The following is a 27,578-nucleotide window of genomic DNA, read 5'->3' as shown; positions in this document are numbered from 1 at the left end:
ACCCTAAACATACAGCCAGAACTACAATTCAGTGGTGCTGATCAAAGCATATTTACGTGTTAAAATGGCCTAGTCAAAGTCAAGACCTAAACACAAATCAGAATCTGTGACAAGACTTGTATAAGATGAACAACATCTTATCTGAGACAGAGCAAATTGGCAAAGAAAAGATTTTAGTAATACCTCAACAGGCTTGCAGCATCAGTTACAAGTTTGTGTTTTACAAACTATTAACTTAGATGTGCTAAACACTTAAAGCAAATGGCCTGAACAAGCCATGCTTTTCAAATTTCTTAATTACTTTTTTCAAAGTTAGTGTTTTTCTTCTACTTCACAATAAGGCCGTGGCCAATCACATAAAATCCCAATACAATGTAGTGAAACATGCTTCTTATGTGACAAAATGTGGCATAATTCAAGCAGAAATAGTACTTTTGCAATTCACTGCAGTTCCTCTTTTTTACGCTGCTTCGAAATGGACTAAACTCAAAAAGGTCAGGGGTCAGTGCTTGGAAATAAATTCTGATGTTGACCATTTGAAATGGAAGCAAAAAGAAAGCCCATAATTAGGGATTATGAAGGAAAGACGTTCCAGAAATGTGATGTTTTCATTTTTTATTTACAAGCAAAAACAAGAAAACTTCACAGGAGTGTATGTTTACAACAAAAAACAGGAATTTGTAAAACAACTTCAGCTATTCTTTGCACTCTGCCCAGATCTGACCTAAAGTAAACAGTCATGAGTTTGCCTGTTTATTCATTTTTATTAAAGAGGCACATGAAACTACTACTACAAAAAAAAAGAAACGGCTTTTGTCAAAACCAAGGCCTAACGTTAAAATCAAAGCACAAAATCTTCATTTAAGGTGCAACTCAACCAGGCCTTTGAAAACACATCAATATGATGCAAAAAATAGAAACAGAATATTAACACAGCAGATGAAAAAAAAAATTATTAAACATTGCGACAGACTTGTGGTTAAACTAAGTTGCGTTCTCACTGAGAACTATAATAAACAGATTTTTCAACAGTGAAAGCTTTTATTGATAGTAATGCCTGCATCTTACTTCCCTCTCATTCATCTACTTGTTTTTAAGTGTAAGGCATGTGCAATATGCAGGAGAAACGTGACTAATAGCTAAATGTCTCACCATCTGCTTTCAAATCTGCAGCAACACTTGAACACATTAAACCTCATTTTAAAAAAATCAGAACTATTGATGGGAAGGTCAAGGCTATTAGAATAAGCCGCTTCCTCTTGTGAGATATTTTGAGACCAAAACTCTATCTCAGTTGTGTTTCTGTAAGAGTCAGTCTTTGCATGGATCCAGAACAACCCACCATGCTTTCTGTGAGGGGAAACTATCTTGTGCATGGGTTTCACTCAATGTGGGGGGTTTCTGTGGCATCACATGGCGGGTCTTGGGTGCTAGAAGCACTGGCACAGCCCCTCCGACCAAACAGAGCTTCCTATGGGGATTAGAGAAGTCATAATATAATTAACATGCAAAAGTGCATCATTCTATTTTTTTAAGAGAAAAAGCAGCTGACCTGCACAGTCTCTAGAGAGCGTGTCCAGCCTCCAGGTGAGTCTGTCCTGGCTGCAGCAGATGTAGAGCTGTCAGCGAGAGCGACCTGAGCAGGGGCCCGAGGCTCAGCTGGTTCCGAGGCTGCTGGATGTGACAATGAAGACAAGACAACTGCTGTGTCAGTTTCCTCCTCGATTGGTGTTTCTTGTGAGCCTCCCAGAACAGAAGAAGAGTTTGACAGAGCCGGACCCATCCCAGACATGTTACTGGGCGCCGGGCTGCACTCTCCAGACGTGCTCGGTGGAGTGTGATTGTTTTTCTTCCTGCGAAGCGTTTCGATCCAGCTGGAGCTGTGCTTGGAGGCAAAATTGGCGAGGGCCAAGGAGGAGAGCCTCATGTTTTTTCCTGAGGTAATCAGCTCTCCAAAGCCTTCCTGATGGGAGAAGGCGTAGCCGGACCGCCTGGAACCCCCTCGGGCGCCGAGGCGACCCTCGGAGACGCTGCCTGTGCCGCGCCAGGTCCCTGCAATGCTGCGACCTGCCGGTTTCCGCCTCTTCTGCCTCACCAACTGCGTGTGACGCACCTGTAGATGCACCAAAATAATGGAAAATGGCTATCACTTTTAGTTGCTGTGACATAAAAGTTATGAAATACAAAAAGTATAGTGTTAATTTCATTTTGCTCTATTTTTTGCATATAATATGTGGTGTTGTGTTTTGCTTTCAGTTCCGATTTGACTCGATGGGGAATCCACAGGCTGAAACTCAACAGTCAGAAGCAAGTGTTTGTCACTATCTCATCGAAACTCCAAACTTTTTCAACTGTAGAGAAGCTAATGTCAAATTAAAGAGGGACCCTGTCACAGTGCCTTGGCAGCAGATTTGCTTGGCTGACTTTCCCCCTCCACCCTCTCCCACAGTTTCGGAAAGCAGCACTTGTCATTAGGCCACACTGATTAAGTCAATATTTGCTGGACATTTTGGCTGCATGCACATTTTTTTAGCTATGCAGTTAATGACTGGCCTAACCTGATTTCAAACTGACACACTGGGAAGACACATTAACATGCAGCATCTTTAGCTCATGTTGCAATGAGGATGAAAACATCATTTCTGAAAACTGTGTTCTTTCTCACCGTGTCTGAAAGCTGAGGCTTGAGGTCCAGCTTGAGGAAGCGGAATGCCAAAACTGGAACTACGCATATTGCTGTTGCTAGTGCAATAGTTAACCACACAACTGGCTGCAATAGTGTGTTCTGGGCACTACCTATACTCAGAAAACACACACACAGACAAACATGAGCACGTACCCTTTGAAATTCAAAGTAATTTTGATGTAACAGGAAAGTTAGTTCTTAAAATTATAAGTGGATTGCCATTACTAAGATACAGTTACAATTTAGTTATATATTAGATAATACAGAACCGTAAAAAAGTGCAAACAATTATCTCACCTGAGATGGAAAACAAAGTACATTTTTACATGTTTTGTTTAGTTGAGTGGTTTGCAAATGTAGTTTTATTCCTTGATCTTTTTTCACATTCAGCAATGTTAAATCTTTTTTTTTTTGGATTTTCTGTGACATACCAACACAAAGTAGCACATAAAAGTGAAGTGCAGAGAAAAGTGTATGCAGTTTCGTTGAAATAGATAAAATTCTGAAAAGGATTAAATTGATTTTATTCAGTTTAATTTACTTTCACAAATAAGACTAAGCACCAAGCAGGGCAGACCCAACACGCCACGCATGTCAGTGAGAAAGTTGTGGAGATGTTAAAAATTTAAAATAAAATCCTAAGGTTTGAATATCTCCTAGAGATTTATTCAAACCATCATCATGTAAATGAAAGTGCAAACATACCAACACATGGCCTTCCAAATAAACTGAAACACATAAGCTGGGCAAGAAGAGCATTAACTAGTCAAGAGACCATTACATTATTTTAACTCTTGAGGAGCTGCAAAGATCAACAAGAAGAAGAATCTGTTGAAAGTTCAACTATTAGGCAAACGTCCTGCAGACCTGGTCGTTATGGAAAAATAGCAAGAAGGAAGCCATAATAAATCCTGTTTCCAGCATGGGTTATACTGGATGACACTAATATAGCTTTGGTGTCACCTTAAGTTATATTTTGGGTGACACCAGTATATAACTTTTCCTTCAAGATCCAAAACCATGCATGGTATAAAACCAGCCAGAACACACTATCTCCTATCAAGAAAAATTGGGGGTAGGATTTATATTCAGCAGATTTATCAAAGCCGGTCAGAGTTCATGGGAAGATGAATGAAGCTAAATACAGGGAAATGATGGAAGGAAACATTAGAGTCTGTGGCAAAACTTCAAAATGGTTGTTCAAAGATATTCTCCATCTGGCCTTCAGTCTGAGTTTGACAATTTAATTTTTAGTTAAAGAATACATACATAATTTTCTTTCAAATACACAAGCAAACTACTTTGTGTTGGTTTATTACATAAAATTGAATAAATGACACTGATGTTTGTGGTTGTGATGTGACAAAATGTAAGAATGTTGAAGGCCATGAACATTTTTGCACGGCTTCATATGGAGCCCAAAGACGAGAGCAAGGGACCAACCTATGAATCGGAACTGATTGGGAAAGATCCTGAAGAGGGTCTGGCTGTGCAGCCCACACATGATGGTGAAATAGGAGCCCACAGAGCCCCAAACGAACATGTGGTTAAAGACCGTCCAGAAACCTGTATCTAGAGCGATCTGCAAATAAAGGCATCGTGATTATTTACCAGTGGAGTAAACAGCCATAAAATAAGTTAACTCCAAACAAGAGTCTCTCACCTGTACACTGACAACAATAACCAGGGCTGTCGCCGTTGTGACTGCGAATGTCTGGTAGTCGGCGAGGGGCACCCCGTTGCTCTGAGTGGCATCGGACAGCACGGCGTAGGGCACAAAGAAAAGCACCACTGAGGTGTAGATGCCTTGGGTGATGCAGATGAAGAACTCCTTCTTGTTGAAGAGGAGGTTGAGCTGCCCGGGCTCGTACAACTTAGGATACTCCAGACTTCTGTGATCTGGAACATCCTGCCGTAAAAGGGGAAACGAGAGATGTTATTTGCTAAAATAAGAGTGTGGACAAGTCAACGGCAGGGCTGTTAGCTTGGTGGTTTGAGCAAAATGCAAACATAAGCAAGTACTAACCAAAAGCAGAACAAACATAACACACATTAGACAGCCAAAGTGCCATATATGGGAACATTAAAAGATGAGTTAATGGCTTATGTCTAAAAAAAAACTATTGGTACTGGTTTGTGCTTTTACTTCATCCTACTGAAAAAGAACACTAACATGTAACCTTGGTGTAAAGTAATAATGAAAAAGACCTGGTCAAAAACCCCCATGGCCAGCACAGGGAGGGAGGTGTACACAATGTTGTAGAGTGTGATGAAGTACTGATCATACACCGTCTACAACAAAAGAAGACAGCAGACAAACACAGACACAAGATGAAACTCTCGATCAGCTCATACCCTCCCAGCACCTTTCGTTCTTAACGCGTCATTCTGTTTGTACCTGGGCAGAGAAGCCACAGAAGAAGCCGAACCAGAAGTGCACCATGGTGAAGGCAAAGTTCTTGTAGAAGAAGTAGCAGAGGAAACGGCACATGCGCAGGTAGGACCAGCGGCCGTGGACCAGCAGGAGACGCTGGAGGAAGCGGAACTGGGCGAAGGAGTAGTCGCTGGCCAGCACGGCCTGGATCCCCTCCTGACCGGAGATACCCACTCCAATGTGAGCACCTGTAGGACGAAAGAAACAAACTAATAGATGTAGAGCTAAATCACTCTGTAGCAGTGCAAGCAGTGCAAACTCCAGAGCCATAGAAAGTGTTTGGAGCACAATTCTGATCAGCAACTGTTTAATAAGCAAAATATCCCACATGTATCAACTAGACTAAAATAAGCTTCAGCTTTGTTCTATAACTGGAAGACAAGTCTTATAACTTCGCTTTCAGCTACAGTTCCAGGCGTTTCATAATAAACATGGCATCAGTACTGTTGTAATCAAAAACAAACACGGAGTCACCATGGATATGAAGGATACATTCATTTGTTCTTTTTGTGATGCTTTTACCAGTTTGGGTTGGTTATTCAGCAAACAGCTTCAATGATTTTTTAAAGAATTTGGTACTCAAGTTTGGATTTAAAGAAGAGTTAGAATCATTGTGCTGTCGGAATATCCAAACGTGTGCAAGTTACAATCAACGGATCAACCTCGATATGAAAGGAAATTGGTAAAGATTTTGAAGAACAACCTAGAAACCACCATCAAATCTTGCTTAAAAGAGCCAATACTAGGGTTTCTATTGTTCTGTATGAACTTTTGAGCATGGTGGCGGCGGACAGATAAAAACCCTGTCAAGAGTCTGTTTACCTGTCAGCAGTTGTAGGACGTTGGATGTGGGACAATGAAGTGAATTATGTCTACTTTCCCCATTTAATCTAAAATCAACTGCCAGGTGATTGAAAAATGGACAAAATTGAGCGTTTCAATTAATTTTGTAAGACAATGATCCAAATACATATCATAAATTGTTCCAGATTATTATTCTGTAGTAACCGTGACCTCAACCTTGTTGATGATACACTGACAAAGCTTAAGACCAAGGAATGTGACTGAAAACTAGCTAAGAAAAATTAATTCTACCAAAAAACATGGTTCTCTTAGATTTTTCAACTTTTATCCCATTAGTTTAGTGTGAAGAAAACAGATTTTGTTTTTCTCAGAAATCGACTCTAGTAATCACAGGATGGGAACAAACCACACCCGTCACTATTGCACTGATTCCATTTCTGCTTTAGGCTTGCATAAATTCATTTCATACGCATAAAGACAGACAAAAACACAAAAAGTGGCGCAACCCACAAAAAAACAAAAACAATGTTGAGTTAACTACAAACTACAATGCTTCGGCATGTAATTAAAAAGACAAATTGCATTCAACATTACCCAGCAGCACTTGAGAGCTATTGCATGAATAATTTTTTGTTACATTTTGCACAAATATTAGTTTTAAAATAAAACTAAACCCAACCCAGACAGTGGAAACCAATGTCTAACCTCATGAAAGCATTGCAACCAGCGCAACACACATTTCAACATGACCGACGTCACGGCTAGTAACACGTAAACAACTCTTACAGCCACTTCTTCTGAATTTCAGCTGCTTCAAGGTGTAGCTGGCCGTCACATGACCAGACCTGACATCTCTCTTTTATTACCCTGCAGTAATCCTGTTACTCTCTTTACTCTCACAGATAAGACCCTTCTGCACAACTCACTTTTGATCATGCTGACGTCGTTGGCGCCATCTCCTATAGCCAGAGTCACAGCCTTCTTATGTTTCTTGATGAGCTCCACCACCTGAGCTTTCTGCAGCGGTGTGACTCTGCAGCAGATAACTGCTTTGCAGGCACATGCTGTCGACACAAACTCGGCTTCCATGTCTGCTTCAAGCGCGTGTGCCTGTCATAGAGCAGGAAAAAGAAAAATCAACAGACTAGAAGTTTCTTTTGGAAATATAAAAGGAATCACTGCAAATGCTCACTTCATGTTTTAACTTTGTTTACATTATGTAAAGGTGTGTTATTCTTACCAAACTATGACCACTGATTATGAGGGCAAACTCCCCTGAGATGCTGTCCATGTCACCAGAGGCAGACGGAGGGAAAGAGGAGCAATGCCGCTGTTTCGACCCTCTTCCTGATGTACAGTCTCCTTCTTGCCCGTCTTTCTTCCCATTACCCATGAAACATGCCTCAGCCCAGGCCTCCATCCCTTCAGTTTTCCCCCCATCTTTAGCACGGGATAGTTCTATCATCCTTTCCCTCGCGCTCCTGAGGAGCAAGAGAAAAAAAGTTACTGAACTCTGGCTCATCAGTTTTTAAGGCATACGCAACCAAAAGGGAAACAAAACAAAATGGAGGAACATAACAGGCAACTTATAACATGACACATTTTAAATTGGTTAGCTGAAGGATGATGTATTGTTCAGGTTTTGTCAGAATGAATAAAACTTTTATTTGCATATTAAAGAGTTGACTTTAAGATCCTGGCATCTGCTGTTTATAGTTTTTAGGTCTAGCACTTATTTTCCCCTTTGTTTATCTTCTGTCAGCCCTTTTTATGGATCCATTGCACAAGATACTGGGATGGTCAGGTAGGCTTAGCTAAACTGAGCTAAAAAAAACAAACAACTAAAGCTGAAGTAAGCTAAGCAATTCAATGAAGGACAAACTAACATGAGTGAAACATAATCAAAACACAGATAAACTAAAATAAGCAAAGGAGAGTTAAATTAGACAAAACAAGCAAAACTGCACTAAACTAATGCAACTTCTGTCATATTTTCCTGAAGAAACCAGCTGTATTTTGACAGACAATAGCTGACCTGAGTTCTTGTCGTACACTCTGAACGGTGTGACCACCTATGATGAACACCTCAGTCATGTCATCAGTCAACATTTTACAGGAGTAGCCAATGTTGACTGCTGTCTCTGTAGGAAAGAAAAAGGAGGAGATTAATTCACACTACACTCAGTTTTTATTATACAGATGCTTAGTTTTCACAACTAAATTCTCTAAACACTTCCTGCTGCAGCGCACTATATTTTGGGTGTCAATTACAATCATATACTTCTGCTAAATATATTTATCTCACTCAGTGGAAACTCTGCAGTTATCGTATCTGATTAGTTTAGTTTATGATCTGTATTGTATTAAGGCATGGCAGGGTAAAAAAACCCTGAGTGTTTTGGTCAAATAGGTCTGTCATATTATACGTTGAGTGTTCTAAATAAAGATTAATAGGTAAGATTAATAACCGAGAATATCCCACTTTTTCTACTTTTCTGAACACCAGATGGCAAATTAACCTGAAAGCTGGTATATAGTGTGTTCATCTCACCCTGTTTGTCTCCAGTCAAAACCCAGATCTTAATGTTGGCCAGAGAGAGGAGAGCAATGGTCTCTGGGACTCCTTCCTGCAGCTTGTCCTCAATAGCTGTAGCACCTAGGAGCTGGACACAGAGACAAATGTTTATATGCAAATTAGATTATGCTCAAAATTAGAAATTTTAATCTTGTTTTGTAGGGGAGACCATGGACGTAACTATTGACTAACCTTCATATCCTGTTCTATCTTGTCATAAGCTGCAGCCAGCCTGTCCTCCCTGCAGTCAGTAGCCTTATCTGCACAGCGGTGGCTCTCTGACCAGGCCTCCCACTCGTCCTCGGAAAGCTCCCTGTATGCCAGAGCAAGAGTCCGTAACCCATCAGCTCCATACTCCTGGAAACAAAAATATACATGCAGCATGTGTAAACGTATCAACTGTAAGCAACCTGAGGTAAGCGTACACTGCATGTGAATACTATCTAAAGGAACGCCATGTCTTACATTTTTAACCTTCTCTGATGCTTCAGTTTAAGCAAGGAGACACTAGGTGGCACTGCAGCACCAATTATGTTCATAATCTACTGTTTACTTACATTTAGGTGGTCTGAGGTGATGCTCATCAGTTCCTGGTTGCAAGGGTGGAGTCTCTCTAATAGTACTGTGTCAGCTCCTTTACAGTACAGGCAGATCCTGCCTTCTGGGTTGCGCACTAAATTCAGATGACAAAGATGTATATAAAATATCATGAAATCATCACCTCTCCTCCGTTAACCTCAGATACATATATTTTTGCTTCATGGCTGGTTTAGCAAAACTCATTGCTTTACAAATGTGTTATGCACACTGTGTAATGCATTAGATGGTATAAATGTATGTGTTTACATTTTCTAAAATCTACTAGATTAAAAAGTAACTCAGATCAAGACTTCCTGTCATCTTGTGACAGAGGATATATTTGGGTTTCTCAGAAGTGGGGTTCTGTGGAGCTGGTTTTAGCTGTCAGTATTCATTCTGAATGAAGTTTGCATGTCTTCCTGGTTCTCTCCAGGGACTAAATGACTGGATGGATGTTTTTCTTTACTCAGGCTGTTTTTGTTTGATATAAAAAAGTGTTTGTTGGTCTACAACATTTAAAAAACAACAGAAATCTATAAAACTGTAACTTTCTTTACGGTACGTTAAATAAAAAAAAGATTTTTTAAGTCACTGTTCTGCCAAAAAACACAAAGAAAAAAGAGGAAAATATTCCTTAAATATGAAAAGTTCTTTGGGGACAGTTAGCAAAAGTAAATGGAATAACTTCTTGACAAGTTTAGCAGTATGTTAACAATCCTCCCTACCTATAACAGACATCCTCTTGCGGATGTTGTTGAAGTCCAGTATGGCGAGCAGTGAGTAGGTGACGGTTCTGCCCATCTCGATCGTAGTAATCGTTCCAGGTGTTCGAGAACGAAACACAAATCCAAAGTTTCGAGCTGCCGTCACCAGAGCGCCCTCATCTGGAGATTGTGCCTTATAGACCAGCTCTCCTGGGATGGACAGATGAAAAACAATGAACAACACAGGAAGTCATAGACAAATGGCAAGTTGCTGTTTTTGTTTCCCTTCCTTCTGCTCACTTTCACTCTTCTCCTCACTCATAACAGTATGACAGAGAGAAAGTAGGCGGAAAAACTCGTGAGTGTGCGAATCCCCCACTTTCACTGATTCCAGCAGCTTTTCATCATAGAAACAGAAATCTGGGTTTGCCAGGGGGTTGAAAGGAGTGAAATCCAGCCTCTGAAAGGTTGACAAGAGAGAATTAGACCCCAACCCGAGGAAACAATTTACTTCCAGGTAAACAAAGAAAGGTCTACCTTTCGTTGTTTTCCTAACGGATCCACTTCACCTGGCAGAAAAACAAATCACAAGTAAGAATGTGGAATATAATTAATATGTTTAAATATACAAACTACTGTGCATGATTTGTTGATCTCTTACCATAAGTTTGCCCATTGATGGAGCACTTATTAAAGGTCATAATGTTCTGAGTTAGAGTTCCAGTTTTATCGCTGAAGATGTATTCAACCTGAATAAAAATGAGCATAAATTCAAAAATGTTGTTTTTTTAAATCATAGAGAAAAAAGGTTCAGGAACTGGATTCATTTCACTTTAAACATCACCTAAAACGGACATCCCTTTAAGATCAATGCATGCTTTTGTAAAGGTTTCTTCCATTTTGTATTTGTACTTCACACATTAACAAAAGTTCAAAATAACTGAACTGAATCACCAGAGCTAGCACAAGTTATAGGCAAAGTTTGCAACAGCTTAGAGCCCCACTAAGTTCCCAGAGCACTTTAACTAACACAAGGCTGGATTATAAACTCACCAGAATAGCCTAAAGAAAAGCTTCATATTTTTATTTTATATATCAACAGCATCAAATTTTAACGTGGGCTGAATGAGTTAAGCATCACTGTGACACATTTACTCTCCCAAATCTTTAATAATTAATACAGATTTAGCTGGAAATGCCACTTAAATGAAATTCTCCCCTTGTGAGCTGGCCTTGTGAGTAACGTTTAGATAAGAAGGTAAGCTGTGAGGGGCTGCACAGTGGCGCAGTTGGTAGCACTGTTGCCTTGCAGCAAGAAGGTCCTGGGTTCGATTCCCGGCCGGGGTCTTTCTGCATGGAGTTTGCATGTTCTCCCTGTGCATGCGTGGGTTCTCTCCGGGTACTCCGGCTTCCTCCCACAGTCCAAAAACATGACTGTTAGGTTAATTGGTCTATCTAAATTCTCCCTAGGTGTGTGTTTGTGTGTGAATGGTTGTTTGTCCTGTATGTCTTTGTGTTGCCCTGCGACAGCCTGGCGACCTGTCCAGGGTGTACCCTGCCTCCCGCCTGGAACATAGCTGGAGATAGGCACCAGCAACCCTCCCGACCCCATTAGGGACAAGGGTGCACAGAAAATGGATGGATGGATGGATGGATGGGTAAGCTGTGAAGCATTAGAGACTCTCTGATGAGCCCACCTGGCCAAGCTCCTCGTTCAGAGTGGTGGTCCTGGACTCGGCCGCTGTGTTGCACCGAGAACAGAACATCTGCCGATCCCAGTTAATGAAGTAGCTGTGACCCAACCGGATCACCTCCACACTAGCAGAGCAAAAACATACATTAAAACATATTAAACTATGGATGAAGACACATATGTTTTTTTATGCATAGCTTAACTCCTATAAAAACAACCGCGATACTGATTTGCTTCAGTGACTAAATAAAGTGGTATTTTATTGTTTTTATACAAAGCCTGCCTGAATTCCACCCACTCTAGCTCAAAATCTTAAATATTTAGAGAATAGATAGAGGAATTGTAATCAACACAGCTCTAGCTGCAGTGGACCCCTATTTAGCCAGGATGTAGTATTCAAAGGTTCATCTGTTCATGTTTTTGTGGTACATAATTGTCAATTATTCATGAAAAACTTGCTTATCTGCACATTTTTAGCTTTAATTTTGTTGTTATTGGTTCACTTTTCATGTCCAACATGTGATGCTGTCTTTCTTGGTGAAGTCATATCAATCGGTCTTTTTATCTGACTAAATAAAAGTCTTAAGTACAAAACTGATTCAATCCGGTCTACCTCACATAGTTTGACCTTGTAAGTGTTATATTTAAGGCTTTTTGTAGTGCAAATCCTTTCTTAATTTAATTTTGCGTATGGTTCTATAAACATGCTTTCAGATGGAGAAAGCTGTCATGATGGGGCAGGTGTTAGTCTCAATTGTTATCTCAACAACAATATTCATAAATTTCATATCTTTTTGTCCTTTTTGATATCCTGCACCTTTTCTTACCTGACATATAGAGAAATAGGAACGACAGTGTTAAGGATGATGATGTAGGACCAGAAGGAAAGGAAGGCTGAGAACATAAAGTTGTCCACAGGAGGGTCCCAGGGAAGGTAGCTCTGGAACAAGGAGCCCACCTCTCTCTCCCACACTGCATTGCCCACAGCCAGGATCACACCCATACACACCAGGAAACCAAAGATCTAACAGCGATGCACAAAAAGAAACATCACAGAGGCAGAGTTAGGCCTACTGTCTTGTAATCCAAAATTAGAACGAGTCTGTCATCAGCATGTGCAGATGTAAACAAAGCCCCTGAGATGATATTCTAAAATAGTTTGGGCTATGAAAGCGAGAGGTTTGGAGTGTCTTACCCAGAGGACCAGAGTGTTCATCAAACGATCGATGCTTGTACGCTTAAACTTGGTGCGACCGCTGTTCTGCATTAGCTTGGTATCTGGGCCTGTGGTGGCAACAGAATCAAACCTGCTTGTTATATATACACCGCATTCACCCAATCATTCACAAATACAAATACGCAAATGCAGACCTGCAAAGATAACCAGGCCATAGCACGCCTCTGTGTTGCGGAGGACACATCCTCGGAGCAGCATGTTCTGGTTGGTCAGGGGGTATTTCTTCTCTCGCCAGTAGAGAGTGCCACAGAAGCGGTCTAGTTTGTTGTTGGGAGGCTCGCACACCACTTCACCTTCACACAAGAAGACGTTGTAGTGTATTAAATACAAATAGTGCACACCTACATGGCAAGCAATTACCAAACCCAATTGTTGCAAAGCATCTACATCAGAACCAACATGATCTCGAGCTGAATTTATCATCCTGATGCTGCTGTCACTATAAACACACCCGGAGAGACACTTCTTTTGTAAGATGATATCAGGGAGTGTGGGTTGATTTGCTGCAGTATGGCTTTTTCCTGAGTACGTGTGTGTGTGTGTGTGTGTGTGTGTGCATTGGGGGCGTGCTTTGCTGACTCAAATCTCTTTCAGTGGCGAGTGGGTGGATGGGTGATGACACCGTGTCATTCAGCCACACCAGAGGACGTACAATGTGAGGATGTGAATGTTTCAATTATTTATTTGTCAGACTTTGAAAGGTGGAAAACATCTGAATTACACCGTTGGCTGCACACTGAAAATCGTCAGAACGATGTACTGGACGGGGAAACCGAGAGAATATCAACTTGTTTAAACCAGTCTCACCATCAAACGATGCCAAGTTGTTTGGATCACCGAGCTCAGCCGTCACTGACACAGACTGACGCACCTTCATGTTGGTCTCTCTGGTGGTTGACAGAAAAACATCCTTTTTAGAAGCAGTTGCCTTTGGAGGTTATAATGAACTGTGAGTGGATACTGATGCGCAGGGAGGTTTCTGACCCGTCAAGCTCGGCCGTCTCGATGTAGCACAGGCCGTGTGGTTCAGTGCTCGATAACAGGAGCAGGTCCGCCTGAAAACAGACGGCTGACGTTAGCATTAACTGCAAGGTGCATGCAGCGAAACTCTGCTGTTACAGAGAGAAGTCAATAATAATTACACATGGAGAGAGTCGGAGATTAAATGCATGATTATTAGAACTTCTGCTGAAAAAAATACATTTGCAATCTTATCTATTAGAATAGCTTTCATAAGCAATAATAACTGAAGCTAATTAGGAAGAAACTGTTTGAAACCTGGCAATAAAGTGAATCCCGCTGAATTGGTGTTTACTGTGTTTTGGTATAGATAGACATAATCAGAAATATCAATTTCTCACAAAAATTTAGATTTTTATTCATTAAAGCTTTTTCCGACAGAATGATCGGAATGAAGTTGGGGGCTGTAATAAATCAAGACAGAAAACAGAAGATGATGGATTTCTGAGTTACACTGCATTTTGAAAAGACAGTTGAGCTGCATGGTATCAAGTAAATGATACATATTGTTGGAAATTGGTGAATAAAATGGATGTGGATTACAGTTAACTAAGTTACACCTGGCCTCTTGTTTGTTTTTCTTCTTCACAGTATCTCTGCTATTCTTTAACTGCCGATTGAGAGGCAACACACCGTATAAATGGATGTTGAAATACACCATTGAAAAAAAGATATTCATATGCAATTCAAAATAAGAGACATACCCTTTTTATCACTGTCTGAAATAAAAAATATTTCATGTTTTGACAAATCCATTCATCCATTATCCAACACGCTTATCCCTACTGGGGAAAGATCAGGGCTTTTTGAAAAAACTAAACAAAACAAATAAACACTGACTTTATTGTTTTTAACCCACTTTGTTTGTCTTCTGAGGTGAATGGATTGAATATTTATTATTGCAGCCGAATTTGTGTCAAAATAAAATAATTTTTAAAAACTCACTCTCACACTTACCGCCACAAACTGATTGTTTTCCAGCTTAATGATATCACCCACTTTAACGTTCATCCACTTTTCGTTCTGTAGCCTGCCACAGCAAATCAGAATAACTTGTAGAGTATAAATGGGACAGTTTGAACTGCAAAAAGAAAGCGCACACGCATGTAGGTTTTCGGCTGCGATGGCTTACGAGCCTCGGATGAGAACCTGAGACTGCCGATTGTTCACTTGGTTGTCGCTCTTGTGGCGAAACTGCAGGGCACAGATACAGTGGTGTTACGTCAATGAGATGAGTGTGCGCTTAACTTCAGGGTGTGGAGAACACGTGCTCACATAGTCGTCGGTGGCATCCTTTACTGCAGTGATGCTCAGCACCAGAGCCAAAGGCACAATGGTAGTGAACCAGGACAGGGAGGAAATCTGAGGTATCAACTAACAACAGGAGAAGATGAGATTTTTCACATTAGTATAAATGGGTAGCAACAATGCAATTAAAATTATTTAAACATATAACCCTCTGTGTATTTAATTGGGATTTTATGCGATGAACCATTACAAAAAGCAGTTCCTAATTTTGAACTGGACAGGAAGTGATGCAGAGTTTTCAAAGTTTCAAGGTGATACAAGTCGGACAAGTGTGGTGTGATTTTGTGTTTAGTCCCATGAGTGAAAGACGTTTATGCAATTACAGCTGCAAGTCTGTTGGGGTTTGTCTCTATTAATTGTGCCCATCTAGAGACTGAAAATGTTACCAATTCTTCTTTGAAAGCCAGATTAGGATGGTACTGTCTGCAAAAAGCAGGTTTTAAGTCTGGTTATAGATTCTTAAATGGGTTGAGGTCTGGACTTGAATGGGGCATTACAACACATGAATGCAATATGTCTGGAGTCAAACCACTCCATTGCAGAGTTGAGTTTCTGTTTTGGGTCATTGTTCCAGTGGAAAGTGATCCTCCGCCTCAGTCTAAAGTCTGTTTCTCCTTTCAGTCTCGTTTCTTTGCGTGCTAGCCTGTTTTAACAAACTTTTTATCAACACTGACCAGCTTCCGTGTCCTTGAATAACGTCCTCACAGCATGATGCTGCCACCAATATGATTCAAGGTGAGATTTGTAAGTACAGGATGTTGATCATCCCAATAAAATATGTAGAAGTTTGCTTGTGATAAAATGTTCAACATTGGTTCATGATGGGAGCAACTAAATTTCAGAAGTTAATTCTATAAAATAAAGACTGTTTTCTGTTAAATTTGTAGCTTTAAGAAATCATTGTCCAGTTTTATATTCATGTTATGATAACATCGTGAGAAAAATAGAACATATATGAACATAGAGAGTTTCAGATCCAACTCCCACTGTTAATTTCCCGTTTCAGAAGACAAAGTCAGCAACAAAAAGGCTTTCAAAACAACAGGAGACACTACAGTGGTTCCACCTATCTGTTTCATACAGCGAGAGGACAAAAACTACGTATCAGCTATGAATACAAATCTTAAATATTTATCAGACTTTTTTATTAGCCAAAATGTAGCTTTAGATTTTGTTGCTCATTATTCTACATTCAGTAAACAGAACGGATTTCGGTTACTGTAACAAGCCTAAAACAGAAAACATTTAGTCTGATTGAATAGCAGCGAGTGAGAAAAAGAAGACCGTCTTCACTGTAAATATAGATATTTGGTTTCAGCTCTAGATACTTTATTGCAATATGATAAGTGTCTGTCTCTTCGGCTTGTTTTTCATATGAATCGTTCTCAAGTTTTTATTTTGTCAAACAAACAATGTGGAAATGCCAAGTTTCCTAATTTCTGCCTGGCTCTGCTCACCTGTAGAATGAGCAGGAAAAGGAAGTAAGTGTTGGCTACTTCCTGGAACTGCTCAAACAGATTGACAGGCAGGAAGGTGAGGATGTTGTACTTTGATGTCACGATGCAGTTGCTCTGTGTTGAGAAGAGAGAAAAGGGCAAATGATTATTATAAAGGTTATCATTCGTACTTTGTAATATCTACAGAGGAAAAAGGGATATAATCTCACCGCATACTGAAACTTTTCATTGTGTTCTCTGTCATTGGCTTTGACCTTTCTCTCCTCCTCTGCAGAAATAAAATGAGGTAAAAGATGGTAAACAATGAAATTCATATAAAATAATAGAACAGATACAACAGCATTGCACAGCACTAAAGTTATTTTAATAAAGTGACTTAAATAGACTTAATCTTCTTTATTGGGTCCTGACACTCTCACCATGTGAATTAAGTTTTGGGAATTTTCCTTCTGCCAAAACCTTCACCTCTGGAGGTCAAAAATGGAAGCCACTGGTAAAAGAAAGCCAAAGGAATTACGACTGAAAGTTGGCCACAAGTGGCATCTGGTCAGACGAGGTCATAAAATAACTCTTTAGCTAATACAGTGAGGCCGAAAACTCTGTCTCCAAGCATAGTGATGGTGGGATCATGCTGTGGGGAGGAACAAGGCAGCTTAGATGGGAAGACGAAGGGACGCAAATTCAGAGCTATCCTGGAAGAAAACCTCTGAGAGGCTGTAAAACACTTGAGACTGGATGGAGCTACACCTTCAAGCAGGACAACAACCTAACATACAAAAATATCTACAGTGGAATAGCTTAGACCAGGGATGTGAAACTCCTAAACTCAGAGGTCAGTGTACTGGTAGGTTTGAGGTGTGTTTGTGCAAACGAATCAAATAATTATATGATTGGCAGGACATTGTTGAACTTGACCGCCACATGATTTGGGATTGCTGAAACAAGAACAACATCTGAAGGCTGCAGCACACCCTTGAAGAGTGTCTCGCCTAACGCTGGTTTTATACTAAAAATGTCCAGTCTAAAGCTGGTAGCTAGAGCTGTGACTGCAGCTATAGGTAGATCTACATGTTTTTAACTCGGAGTGCACTGCACACTTTTTGACAGTTGAAAACCACGTCAATTTTACTCCACCTCAAAATTTGCATTAATTAAGATCTTCTTTGAGTGAAACGACACAGCTCCAGACATATATGCAATAAATATTATCACCAAGGCATAGTGCATGCACTGGACTGAAACATCCTCAACAAACTTTTGACATTTAAAAGAGAGTCGGTGCGGCTCTACAGGAAGGGACGTCTCACTAGAGAAGCCATTAAACCCATAATAAACACGCACACATAACACAAACAAAGACTCTGTGGTTTCCTGTGTCTTTGCAGCTCTGTGAAACTCTCTAAAACCAAGTAGAGCCCATGATCTAGATCTGCACCTCTTCTGAGATGAGTTTCAGCAAACAAACACAGGCTTAAAGAGTTCCCACAAGGACAAGCTTCTCATGTGAAGCCCTAAGACCGACCTGATGTGGAGGATGAGCACCTGATCTGTTGAAGAGATTTGGAAAAAATGGATTTATATCCTCTTTCCATGCAAAACCTCCAACCCGTGGTGGAAAAGATTCTCTCAAGTAGAAACTTATTCAAAGACATTAATTATTCATTTTAATTTATGCTAATCTAAAATGAATGAAACAGGAAATTTAATTGCTATTTGCATTCGTTGTAGTATAGTTTTTCTAAAAACACTAAACACCAAAAGCATTTGAAGGATGTTTAGCAGATTTCAATAGATTTTGAGAACAAACCAAAGATATTTTGTGTGTGTAAACTAGTTCAGATGCTACTGTCTTCTTAAATATTGCCAAATAAACTCAAACATATTAAAATTGGGAATGTGTGTAGGCTGTATCATCTCTTTGAGAACTCATTGTTTGTTATTTTTACAGAAGAAACCTGCTAGAGATATTTTTCTATGACTAAGAAATAAATCTAGAACCAAAGATGCTTTCCTGATCACTGTATGAATCTCAATTGAGGACGCCAACAATTTCTGACTAAACCCTCAACTGTGATTTCAGAAATGAAATTCCTCAAATCTTTCACCATGCACAACTGTTGGGAGCTATACAACAACAGTGGATAGCTTTCATTTAACTACTAAAGTACCGCATGATACTATGACAGAATGCCATAGGTTATGATTATGAAAATATCCCACTGTCAATTGTTAGTGTTATTATAGCAAAATGGAAGAAACTGGGAATAACAGCAACATCAAATAAAATCCCAGAGGGTTCAGGGGTCAACGTGCTGAAGAGCACAAAGTGCAACTTTCAGATCAGTCCTCAACTCAACCTGAAAGAGAGTCTTTGTAATCAAATAGAGCAGAGATCAAGTCCTCTTGTCCAACATCGGTGTCCAACCTCACAAATGCACCTTTTAAAAACTGGAAAAAAATCGCCTTATATATGAATTGTTAAATCTACTGAACACTGAAAGAACAAATACTATAGCTGACAGAGTTTGGAAGTGAACAAACTCAGCCCAGCTCTCGCCTCATGTTCTTTCAATTTCAGATAGTAATTGTGTGGGTGTCCATTCTCTTAAACGTATTCCACTTAAACCCCTACACCTCCTCTGCTTTCCGATTCTCTCTTCTGTTTTCTGACATTGCCATTTCATTGCATTTAAAGGTCATGGCGCTGATGTTTATTTGCTCAATATGCACTGCTAACACTGAGGAGAGCAAGGTGCCGCTGCCAGGTAAGCACTGAGGGTTCCAGCCGCCTTACATCCGGCCCTGGCCTGCCCCCTGTGAACTGACCACCTCAGCCTGACTGAACGATAGTCTTTACCAAACTGCGCAGTAAGTGTTTAATGTGTCTGACAAGTTCAAGGGCATCAGAAGCCCTGACACAGACAGCGTGCTGCACAGTGGGCCAACATCAATCTATGAAGCTGCAAACTTTCAGTTGCAGACATTAGGGTCTAAATAAATTTTCATCATTCCCTCATAAGCCACTGATCTGAGTCACACAACATCAGCTTTAGGGAGTGAAGTTACAGCAATAATGACCACATTAGCAGGTCAGTCTGAGTTATAGGAAATGATGGTCTAATTCTGAGCTAAACTCAGAATCATAGTCACGAGACTCTCCAGAAGAGTGCATCTTTGTTGATGATGATCTAATTAGGCAAAAAGGATTGTCTGCAGTCCTGCTCATCCACAAACCCAAAGCTAATTAGCTGGAAAACAATATTGCATGTGACAGACTGATTGAGTGGGGGGTCGAATGAAAGGGGACATCAAGTGGGATCTGTGATTGTTATGCAGAGGAATGAAGTGTCCAGGTGGAGCCTGGAGGATTGATCACTGTCAATAAACACTTTATTGCAGCCATTTATTGCAGGATTCTTGCAAAATTTACATTTAAAATTCAATAAGTTCCTTGAATGAATTATTATTATTTTGTTTATTATCTGTTATTTTCTTAAAATTTCTTTAACGCTCTGGACATTTAAGTAATAAAAAAATAAATCAATATTTATATATGCATATATATATAAATATCGATTATGGCATCTGATTATTCAAAGTCAAATGATTTATTTCGGGAATTGTTGCACTTCCATATTATACCATTATAACTACAAAAATAAAAGCACATTCCTTCATTCTTATGGAGATGTGATATGAGGAGGAATGCAGATAGAAATGACTGAAACTGGTTTGGATGGAGATGGGATGAAACTTGAACTTATCTAAAGTGATAATGATAGATGGTCTTTATTTGCAAAATGAGATGGCATTTGTACAAACAGCCGCAGCCTTTAACTCGTACCTGTCCGCTTCTTTTTCGCTTTTCCTCCCCCAAATCCTGTCTTTTTCTTTTTTTTAATGGGGAGAACCACTGGAAGCCATTTCTCCGGGATGTCTTTCAGTACTGTCATCTTTTGCTATTTCTTCTTCTGCTGCACGAAGAATAAACTGGACCGTCAAATCTCCGCGAGGAAGAGGTGACGAAGCTTCCGAACCAACTTCAGTAGAGTTGGATGGATCGGACCATCTCCACCCTGCCTCTCCTGCTGCTTCCTCGCTGCACGCCTGATGGGCGCACACGGGCTCACGCTCAGCGGCGCGCGCCTGGCTCCGGTGTCTCCCTCTCTGTCTGCACAAATGATGAGGTCATGGGTTTTCTAAAATGACCAATCCATCCCCACGCAGTCGCAGCCCCAGACTCCCTCAGGTCTGGCCGGTGGCAGATATGACCGCTACTTCGTTGCAGAAGCTTGCATGTTGCAAGGGCGCCGATAAAGCACCGCGATGTCTCAAACTGCACCTTCAATCAATTGAGGCTCGCCTCGAGTTTCATCCACAACATAAACACTGCCCAACGTGGAGCATTACGTAACCCCGTTGCGGTTACCATGGAAACCGCCACTGCAGGGATCCCACAGCTGAGCAAACTCGCTGATTAAGAAGGACGCGCGCCATTTTGGCTCAAGAATCACTGCGAGCACTACAGCCAGATTGAGGAGTTTGGGGGCCAAAATATTTCCTGCGAGTTGAGCAAGAGTGGGTGCGCCGCAGTGGGCGGGGCCAGGCAGGTGGCACCGCACGTGCTGTACCGCGTGCCTCGTGCCAGATATGAGACACGAACGGTTCTCCTTTCATTGGCACATCAATAGCAAAAATATCGCCCTATGAAAGATTTGGAAGAGTATTCAAAAAAATGTAACATCCATAAAGCTACCAAATGAAGTGAAACGTCACTGAAAATGAAGATGAATGATGCATTTCTGATCCTGTCTTACATGACATAACAGCCACGATTCTTGAAGCACATGTTGTACAAAATACTGTCCTGTGGAGCGCATGATGAAATACTGATTAAGATAATTTACAGAGAGGTATTTTTGACTGACTCAACAAAAACTGGGGGTTTTATTGTATGGGAGTAGATTTACAATATCTGGTTCAGGATGTTATAAAATATATATATATATATATATATATATATATATATATATAAAAGTAGACAGAAAAAATTAATTGTAGTTATTGACTTCACAAGAGGAACAAGAATCATGTCAGTCAGCTGCATGCTTAACTCTTGTAACTAAACATTTGATAGATTTTCACCTAGTTATAAAATGTTTGAAATGAATTTGAGTTGCAGGTAGCTGAGCTTCACCTGTCTGAGAGGAAACAATTTCAGGTAGTATTAAACAAATAGATGTTAGTACAAACCAAGTCAACCTTGTGGAAAATTCAGAAGAAACCTGGAAGTTTTCATCCAAGTTATGACCACAGATTAAGAATATTTTGTGTACAAACTAAAATAATTCAAAAGCTTGTTCCTGTTTCTTTCCCGCTCTATGGCGTGACTTAACTGGACTGCTAACTGACCACTTTGCACACGCTTTGAGATTGATCTGAGCACATAGATCTATGTGAACAAATCATTTACAGCGTGGTCATTTAAATCTCTCAGACGCTCACTTAATGGTGTTCTGTTACACGCTCAACTCTGACAACTCTCAGCTGTGTGCTTTCGAGAGCACAGAAACAACACTTCTGCTCTGAGAGCTCTCAGCACTTTGCAGGACATTCAGACCAAGAAGCTGTGGTTCTGGATGAACTTGAGATTGAGGCATAATCCAACAAACCACAGAAAGGGCATCATCAAGGGGAGACTGGAGACAGGTCTCCATATTTGGAGTAGATTCTGCTAGAGTAGAAATGCAACTTTGGTATTGAAAATCAACTTGCTTTTGATACTTTTATATTTTTAATATGTTGTCATTATGATGATTTTCACAAGCCAAATCTTTTGGTATGTCATACTTGTGGGCGGAGCTACAGCACTGACCAGAAGTGCCAACTCCTTTGAGTAAAACAGGTTCAAATACTCAGATGCTGGATCTTGGAGGATCGACTTTGCATCAGACGACAGAAAACAATGGGGGGGAAATGTTCTAATGTGGGGCTGGTTCTGCTGTTGTCTGTTTCTGTTTAGACAATCATATCTAAATCTAAAGTTTAGAGATGCAAATATTTCTGTTTGTAAATACGTGTACAGATTTGGAAAATTCCTAAATTAAGTTCCTTTCTATTTCAGATGGCAAAGGAACCATGAGTGCGTGAATGTGCACTGTAAAACTTGTAAAAATTGTCTGTGGGCTAAATAGCACCAGGTTAATTTTAGGTCAGTTTCACTTCCTTTGTTTCACACAGCTTGAATACTCAGATGTTGAATGTGTTTAATATTATGCACTGACCTGGAGGAGGCCTCTTTCTGAACATCTCCGCTCTGCCGCCGTCCTTTTGCTCAGGCCCATGAGACTGTCTGCAGAGGTAGAAGAAAAAAGCAATAAGACCATTAGAAGCTCCATTATTACAACAAACCGCTCACACAAAATCAAGAGCAAAGAGTTGCACTGATTCAGAGCAGGAGGGAGAAGTGAATTAAGAACCATAGAAACAAGTAGTGTCACAAAAAGCACTTAGTCACCTTTCTTTGATTGAAACTAAACTATAAGTGTTATTTTTTTATGCATAGGGTTTACTTTCAAGTGAAAAAAAGTTGCAAATCAAATATGCACTGAAACTGCTGCACAACAGGACCAACATACACATCCAGCAGACCATCTCTGCTCTCTGAGAGCAGTAATGAGGAAATGACATTCAGCAGATAGCTGCATCTGTCTCACTGACTCTCTGTCTGGGAGGCTGGTGGCGTTGGCCACATACACCATCACTCTTTTCTCTCCAGCGGATGAGACAGAATAACAGAGCGGACACACTGCACAATTAAACCTCTCCTTTTCCTCCCCTCCTCATTTATGCTGACTTGATTCTCTGGAATACCTCAGTGCTTTTATTCACGGTGCTTTGTCTCAGTTAAGTACAGAAGCTGGGAGGCAGAGGATGACAGATGAGCCATTACACATCTTTCTCTTGGGTTTAGCAGTGCATACAATACAGCAGACGCTAAAGGCAGCAAACATCAAATCACTAATCAATACTCTTTGAGAAGGAGCTGCTCTGCTCTTCTCCATGCCAGTTGGGCAGATTAACTTTCAGCTACTGTTTCCATCTTCGCTTTCCACCCTGCTTTACATTATTTTTTTTCTGCCTGGTTTCTTGTTACTCCTTGCACTCCACAAACCCACAGAGGCATGAAAACATTTGGAAACAGCGGGCTAAAATTTCTCGTTGTGACGATTTCAGTAAGAAGTGGAGTAGAATTGTTATTTTTATCAAGACATGGTGATAAATGTTATTATTATAGCTTGTTTCAGGTAATTTACGCCTTAGGCAATAAATCTTCAGGCAAAAAAACTGAAGAAGGCTGCGAGACAAATGCAAAATGCTTTAAGCTAGCTCTTTTTTCTTGGTGCATAATGTGATTATCAAATGTCTGTTACTGGAACCGTGGAGGTCATGCAGAGGTCTGGAAACCCAAAGCGTAAATCGGTCTTGTTTGAAAGTAAAAACTTTTGATTGTGATTTAAAGGTGTTTGGAGCAACTGAATAAATTCTAATGAATATGGGTGTCAGGAAACAACACAGGCTTATAGAGCAAAAAGGTTAGATGTACTTACTGATGAAGAAAAGGTTAGAACGTTATGGATGTACTTAGAAAATAAAGATTTAAGTGTGAGGAGAAAAAACATCAATCTCTACAACATCTAAGTATCAAAGAGACAACAACTGCAAAAGCATAATCAAGCTATAGCCACAACTTGATTGTACTTTATTGTTATATTAAATGACAGACCAACACAAAGACAAGCACAAAAAGATAAACTTTTCTACATTTTCTTTCTTACAAACACCGTAAAAAATGTTTCTTCAACTGTAAGAAGTCACCAAAATAGTAAATCCAGTGCCATTGGGTATGATGAAATGTCCTTGTATCGGTTAGAAAACATCAGTGACTAAAGAACCTCAAGAAGGCGTCAGTGATGAAGAACAAGAAATACAGCAGACAGGTCAGAGAGGAAATTACTGAGACATTTGAGACTGGGTGAGTTTAGAAACATTTTTCTAAGCTTTGAACAAAGAGACGGGTTTTGCAAAAGAGAGCATTAATCAGAGAAGCAGCTGAGTGGATCCCAGTTCTTACACAATCACCTTATTGCATTTTAGAAATCACATAATTCTTTACATATATCACAGTAACAGCGGCCCTGACCTTTAGTTTCCTTCCTTCATTATGCTGCTGTGTTTTTTCATGTAGATACAACAATGTGAGAGCGAAAGCAGCTTGCCATATTCTCTCACCTCTCTTCGCTCCTCAGCCTTTGTGTTTTCAAACCTCTTCCTCTCTGCTTGTCCATCAGTGACGTCTGGTGTGAACCTTGAGACCCGCAGGTCACTTGAACCGAAACTGATTTCTTGGGGAAGTGAGAACCACTAGAGACAAACTGAATAACTGAGCCCCATTCCTGACACCTGGTATAAAATGTGTTTCATTACTTAGACAAGAGTCTGGTGGATGTTTGTGAAAATCCCCAGTGAAATCTACCACTTTGAACTGCAACACCACCTGCAAGACTCTCATCATTACTGTGAAAAGCAATGCAGGAGTCTGTCACCAAGTTATTTTACAAGACTGCCACAGGATTTCATTCACAATCAACCACCGCATATGTTTCTGCTTCTATATATGATTTCAGCCATAAAACACTTTTTTGCAGTTGTGTAATTTCCTCTAACAACATCTGTTCATCCATCTATTAAATGATCTCTCTGGTGATTTTAGCGTTGCCCTAATCTCTTCCCAGTCTTATGTGCCTGGAAAGGTTTTAGGAATAAGGCACCTTGGTGACATCCTGATCAGATGCCTCAACAACCTCAGCTCACTTTTTTCACTTCAGAAGAGCTTTCTGGTGGCTACCTTCAAAAGTAACCTCCTGATAGCTTCTAAATGTCCTCATCAGATGTCTGAACCTCCTCAGCTCTATACGGGGGAGTCTTGTCACCTTTCAGCTTTCAACCACATGTATCACTTTGATGTAGTTTGTACAGATTTGGACAGATTTGATTTACTTACTGTGGTGACAGTTTCAGAATCTTTTTCAGCAATAGTAACAGTTCAGGGACTGCTATGCACTTACTTTATTTATCAAACGTTTAAAATATGTGTTCCCAGAAAGGAATTTCTGTTTGCACTCCAGGCAGGGACACATTAAAATATACAGGACAGAGAATACTGAGAGCTACGGTTTAGCAGGAGAAACAGCCAACAGAAGGTTTTCTGGTTAGATGAGACCAAAATACAATTTTGCGCCCTACATGTGTGCTATTAGTGGCAGAAAACTAAAACTGCACATCATTTTGAAAACACTGCCCAAACCATAAAAGATGGCGGCAGCAGCATCATGCTGTGTGGATTCTTCTATTAAACAGGAATGGGGATGCTGGTCAGAGTTGGTGGGATGAAGGATGGAGAGGAAGACAAAGCAAGCCGTTTTGAATCTATAAAGACTTGAGACTGGGGCAGAGACCCTCCAGCAGGACAAGACTAAACACACAGCCACCGCTACGATGTTTAAAACCATTCTTTCTTTTCCTTCCACTTCATGCCTATTTGCGACTTTGTGTTGGTTTATCACATGAAATCCTGATAAAACACAGAAAAGTTTGTGTTTGTTACAAGAGAAAATGTGGAAAGGTATGTGAATAGTACTGCAAGACGCTGTAAATAATATCCAACGTCTTGTATTTCTACTTATACTCCATATCAACACATCATGTCACATCAAATACAGCTTTAGTCAGTTTAGAGAGGTATTTATTCCACTGACGTACAACAATAAATGAAAGTAAAGGCAGTCTGCAGGCACAGGAGGAACTCTGAGTTTCATACACGTTATGACTCACAGAAAGCGACAGTGACTTTATTTGAAATCCCCTGAATCTAACCACCTCTTCTACATAAACTGCTCTATATGATTGGCAACTTTGAAAAATATATATTTTTTTAGTGTAACAACACAAACTGATCACTTTCCCATTGAGACAAACCTTTACATTTCCAGGTGTTGAAGTCATAAAACATCAAAATTGAAAGCTACATACATAAAAAAGGGTGTCAACTGCAAAACATCCTACCTTTTTCAACTTTGCATCAGAAATGTGCTTCTGGAGGAAACGCTGTAGAGCTGGAGGTCATGATGAGGTTCAGACTTCAGCTAGAGATGATGTGATGAAAGGAGGACTTAGTGGGGAGAGGAGAAGCAAAGGTGGAGGCTCAGCAAGCATTCAGAGGGGTCAGGATCAGGGAGGACTGGCTATGATTGGAGGAGGGACAGACAAAGAGAGAGAGAGAGAGAGAGAGAGAGAGAGAGAGATGTTGATGAGCAGAGGTAGGAGGAAGGGTTTCACCTACTTCACCTTCTCCATCTGAACTTCCTGCTTCCAGGAGCTAAATCTGCTGAGTCTCACATTTCTCTCTCATTATGTCTTACATCTGCAAGACAAATATATTAACTGCTTTAAACCAATTTGCCTTTTTAATACTATTTGTATTTTATACGGTACTGTTTTACAACCTCAAACACACATCTTACCACTTATAATCTACACTACTTTTTGTCTGCGTAGTGTCATGGCGCCCTCTGCTGTTTACTATGTCCCCTACAGCTGTTCCTCACTCCTTGCTATAGTATTGCCTCATTAAAATTCGTTTAAAGTATTTTTTAAAATTATATTCTATTACTGTGCCAATGAATAAATAAGTAAAAATAAATGGGTTTCATTTGTTTTTGTCTTGATAACTTCCCTGTTGTTTATGTACTTTTTTGAATCTTGACATACAAGTTTGTTCCTTTGTGTTAGTTTATTTAATTGTCAGTTTTGTTCTTCGTGCTTTTGAATTTTGTTCTTTTTGATTACTCTTATTTTTCCCCCTCTTATGTCTAATGATTGCTTTTTTAAGTAGAGCATTACAGCCTTGCAGATTAGTAAATATACTTCCTCACTTTTTACAACTACTTTAATATCTTTAAAGTACGCCTACTGTTCACTGAGGCATTTCATAGAAAGTAAACAGTTTGTTGATACAATGA

The 27,578-nt window shown here is 40.1% G+C and overlaps 1 protein-coding gene across 3 annotated transcripts; it reads right to left on the bottom strand.

Moving 5' to 3' along the window:
- Positions 1–600: 600 nt before the first annotated feature.
- On the bottom strand, positions 601–27,180 carry atp8b2 (ATPase phospholipid transporting 8B2). 3 transcript variants are annotated; one of them, XM_028013524.1, is made up of 30 exons: positions 26,623–27,180; positions 22,782–22,849; positions 16,707–16,765; positions 16,498–16,611; positions 15,008–15,106; positions 14,865–14,926; positions 14,690–14,762; positions 13,697–13,767; positions 13,520–13,599; positions 12,847–13,005; positions 12,671–12,759; positions 12,303–12,499; positions 11,480–11,600; positions 10,444–10,531; positions 10,320–10,351; positions 10,083–10,242; positions 9,804–9,992; positions 9,057–9,172; positions 8,692–8,856; positions 8,476–8,587; positions 7,960–8,065; positions 7,165–7,405; positions 6,851–7,034; positions 5,085–5,308; positions 4,895–4,978; positions 4,350–4,595; positions 4,130–4,268; positions 2,666–2,796; positions 1,553–2,113; positions 601–1,471 (listed from the first exon to the last, which is right to left on the bottom strand). In XM_028013524.1, exons 2-30 carry the CDS (start codon positions 22,804–22,806, stop codon positions 1,382–1,384), a joined length of 4,017 nt encoding a protein of 1,338 aa, XP_027869325.1. In that variant the 5' UTR covers positions 22,807–22,849; positions 26,623–27,180; the 3' UTR covers positions 601–1,381. The 3 variants fall into 3 exon arrangements, with proteins under 3 accessions (XP_027869325.1, XP_027869324.1, XP_027869326.1); XM_028013523.1 differs by lacking the exons at positions 22,782–22,849; positions 26,623–27,180 and adding an exon at positions 20,342–20,959; XM_028013525.1 differs by lacking the exons at positions 4,895–4,978; positions 22,782–22,849; positions 26,623–27,180 and adding an exon at positions 20,342–20,959.
- Positions 27,181–27,578: the final 398 nt, after the last annotated feature.

This window comes from Xiphophorus couchianus, chromosome 3 (assembly GCF_001444195.1).
Source record: "Xiphophorus couchianus chromosome 3, X_couchianus-1.0, whole genome shotgun sequence".
Classification (NCBI taxonomy): domain Eukaryota; kingdom Metazoa; phylum Chordata; class Actinopteri; order Cyprinodontiformes; family Poeciliidae; genus Xiphophorus; species Xiphophorus couchianus.
The sequence above is the reverse complement of the archived record's forward strand: the minus strand, read 5'-3'. Positions and strand labels throughout refer to the sequence as shown.

Bases quoted from the DNA above. Each gene is read 5' to 3' on its own strand.
- atp8b2 (XM_028013523.1), bottom strand. From the start codon at position 20,450: ATGACAGTACTGAAAGACATCCCGGAGAAATGGCTTCCAGTGGTTCTC. The intron at 13,768-14,689 runs GTAAGTGTGAGA...GTCTGTTTTCAG, and splicing joins AAAACAATCAGTTTGTGGCG to GCGGACCTGCTCCTGTTATC. The intron at 12,760-12,846 runs GTCTGCATTTGC...TTGCCACCACAG, and splicing joins TGGCCTGGTTATCTTTGCAG to GCCCAGATACCAAGCTAATG.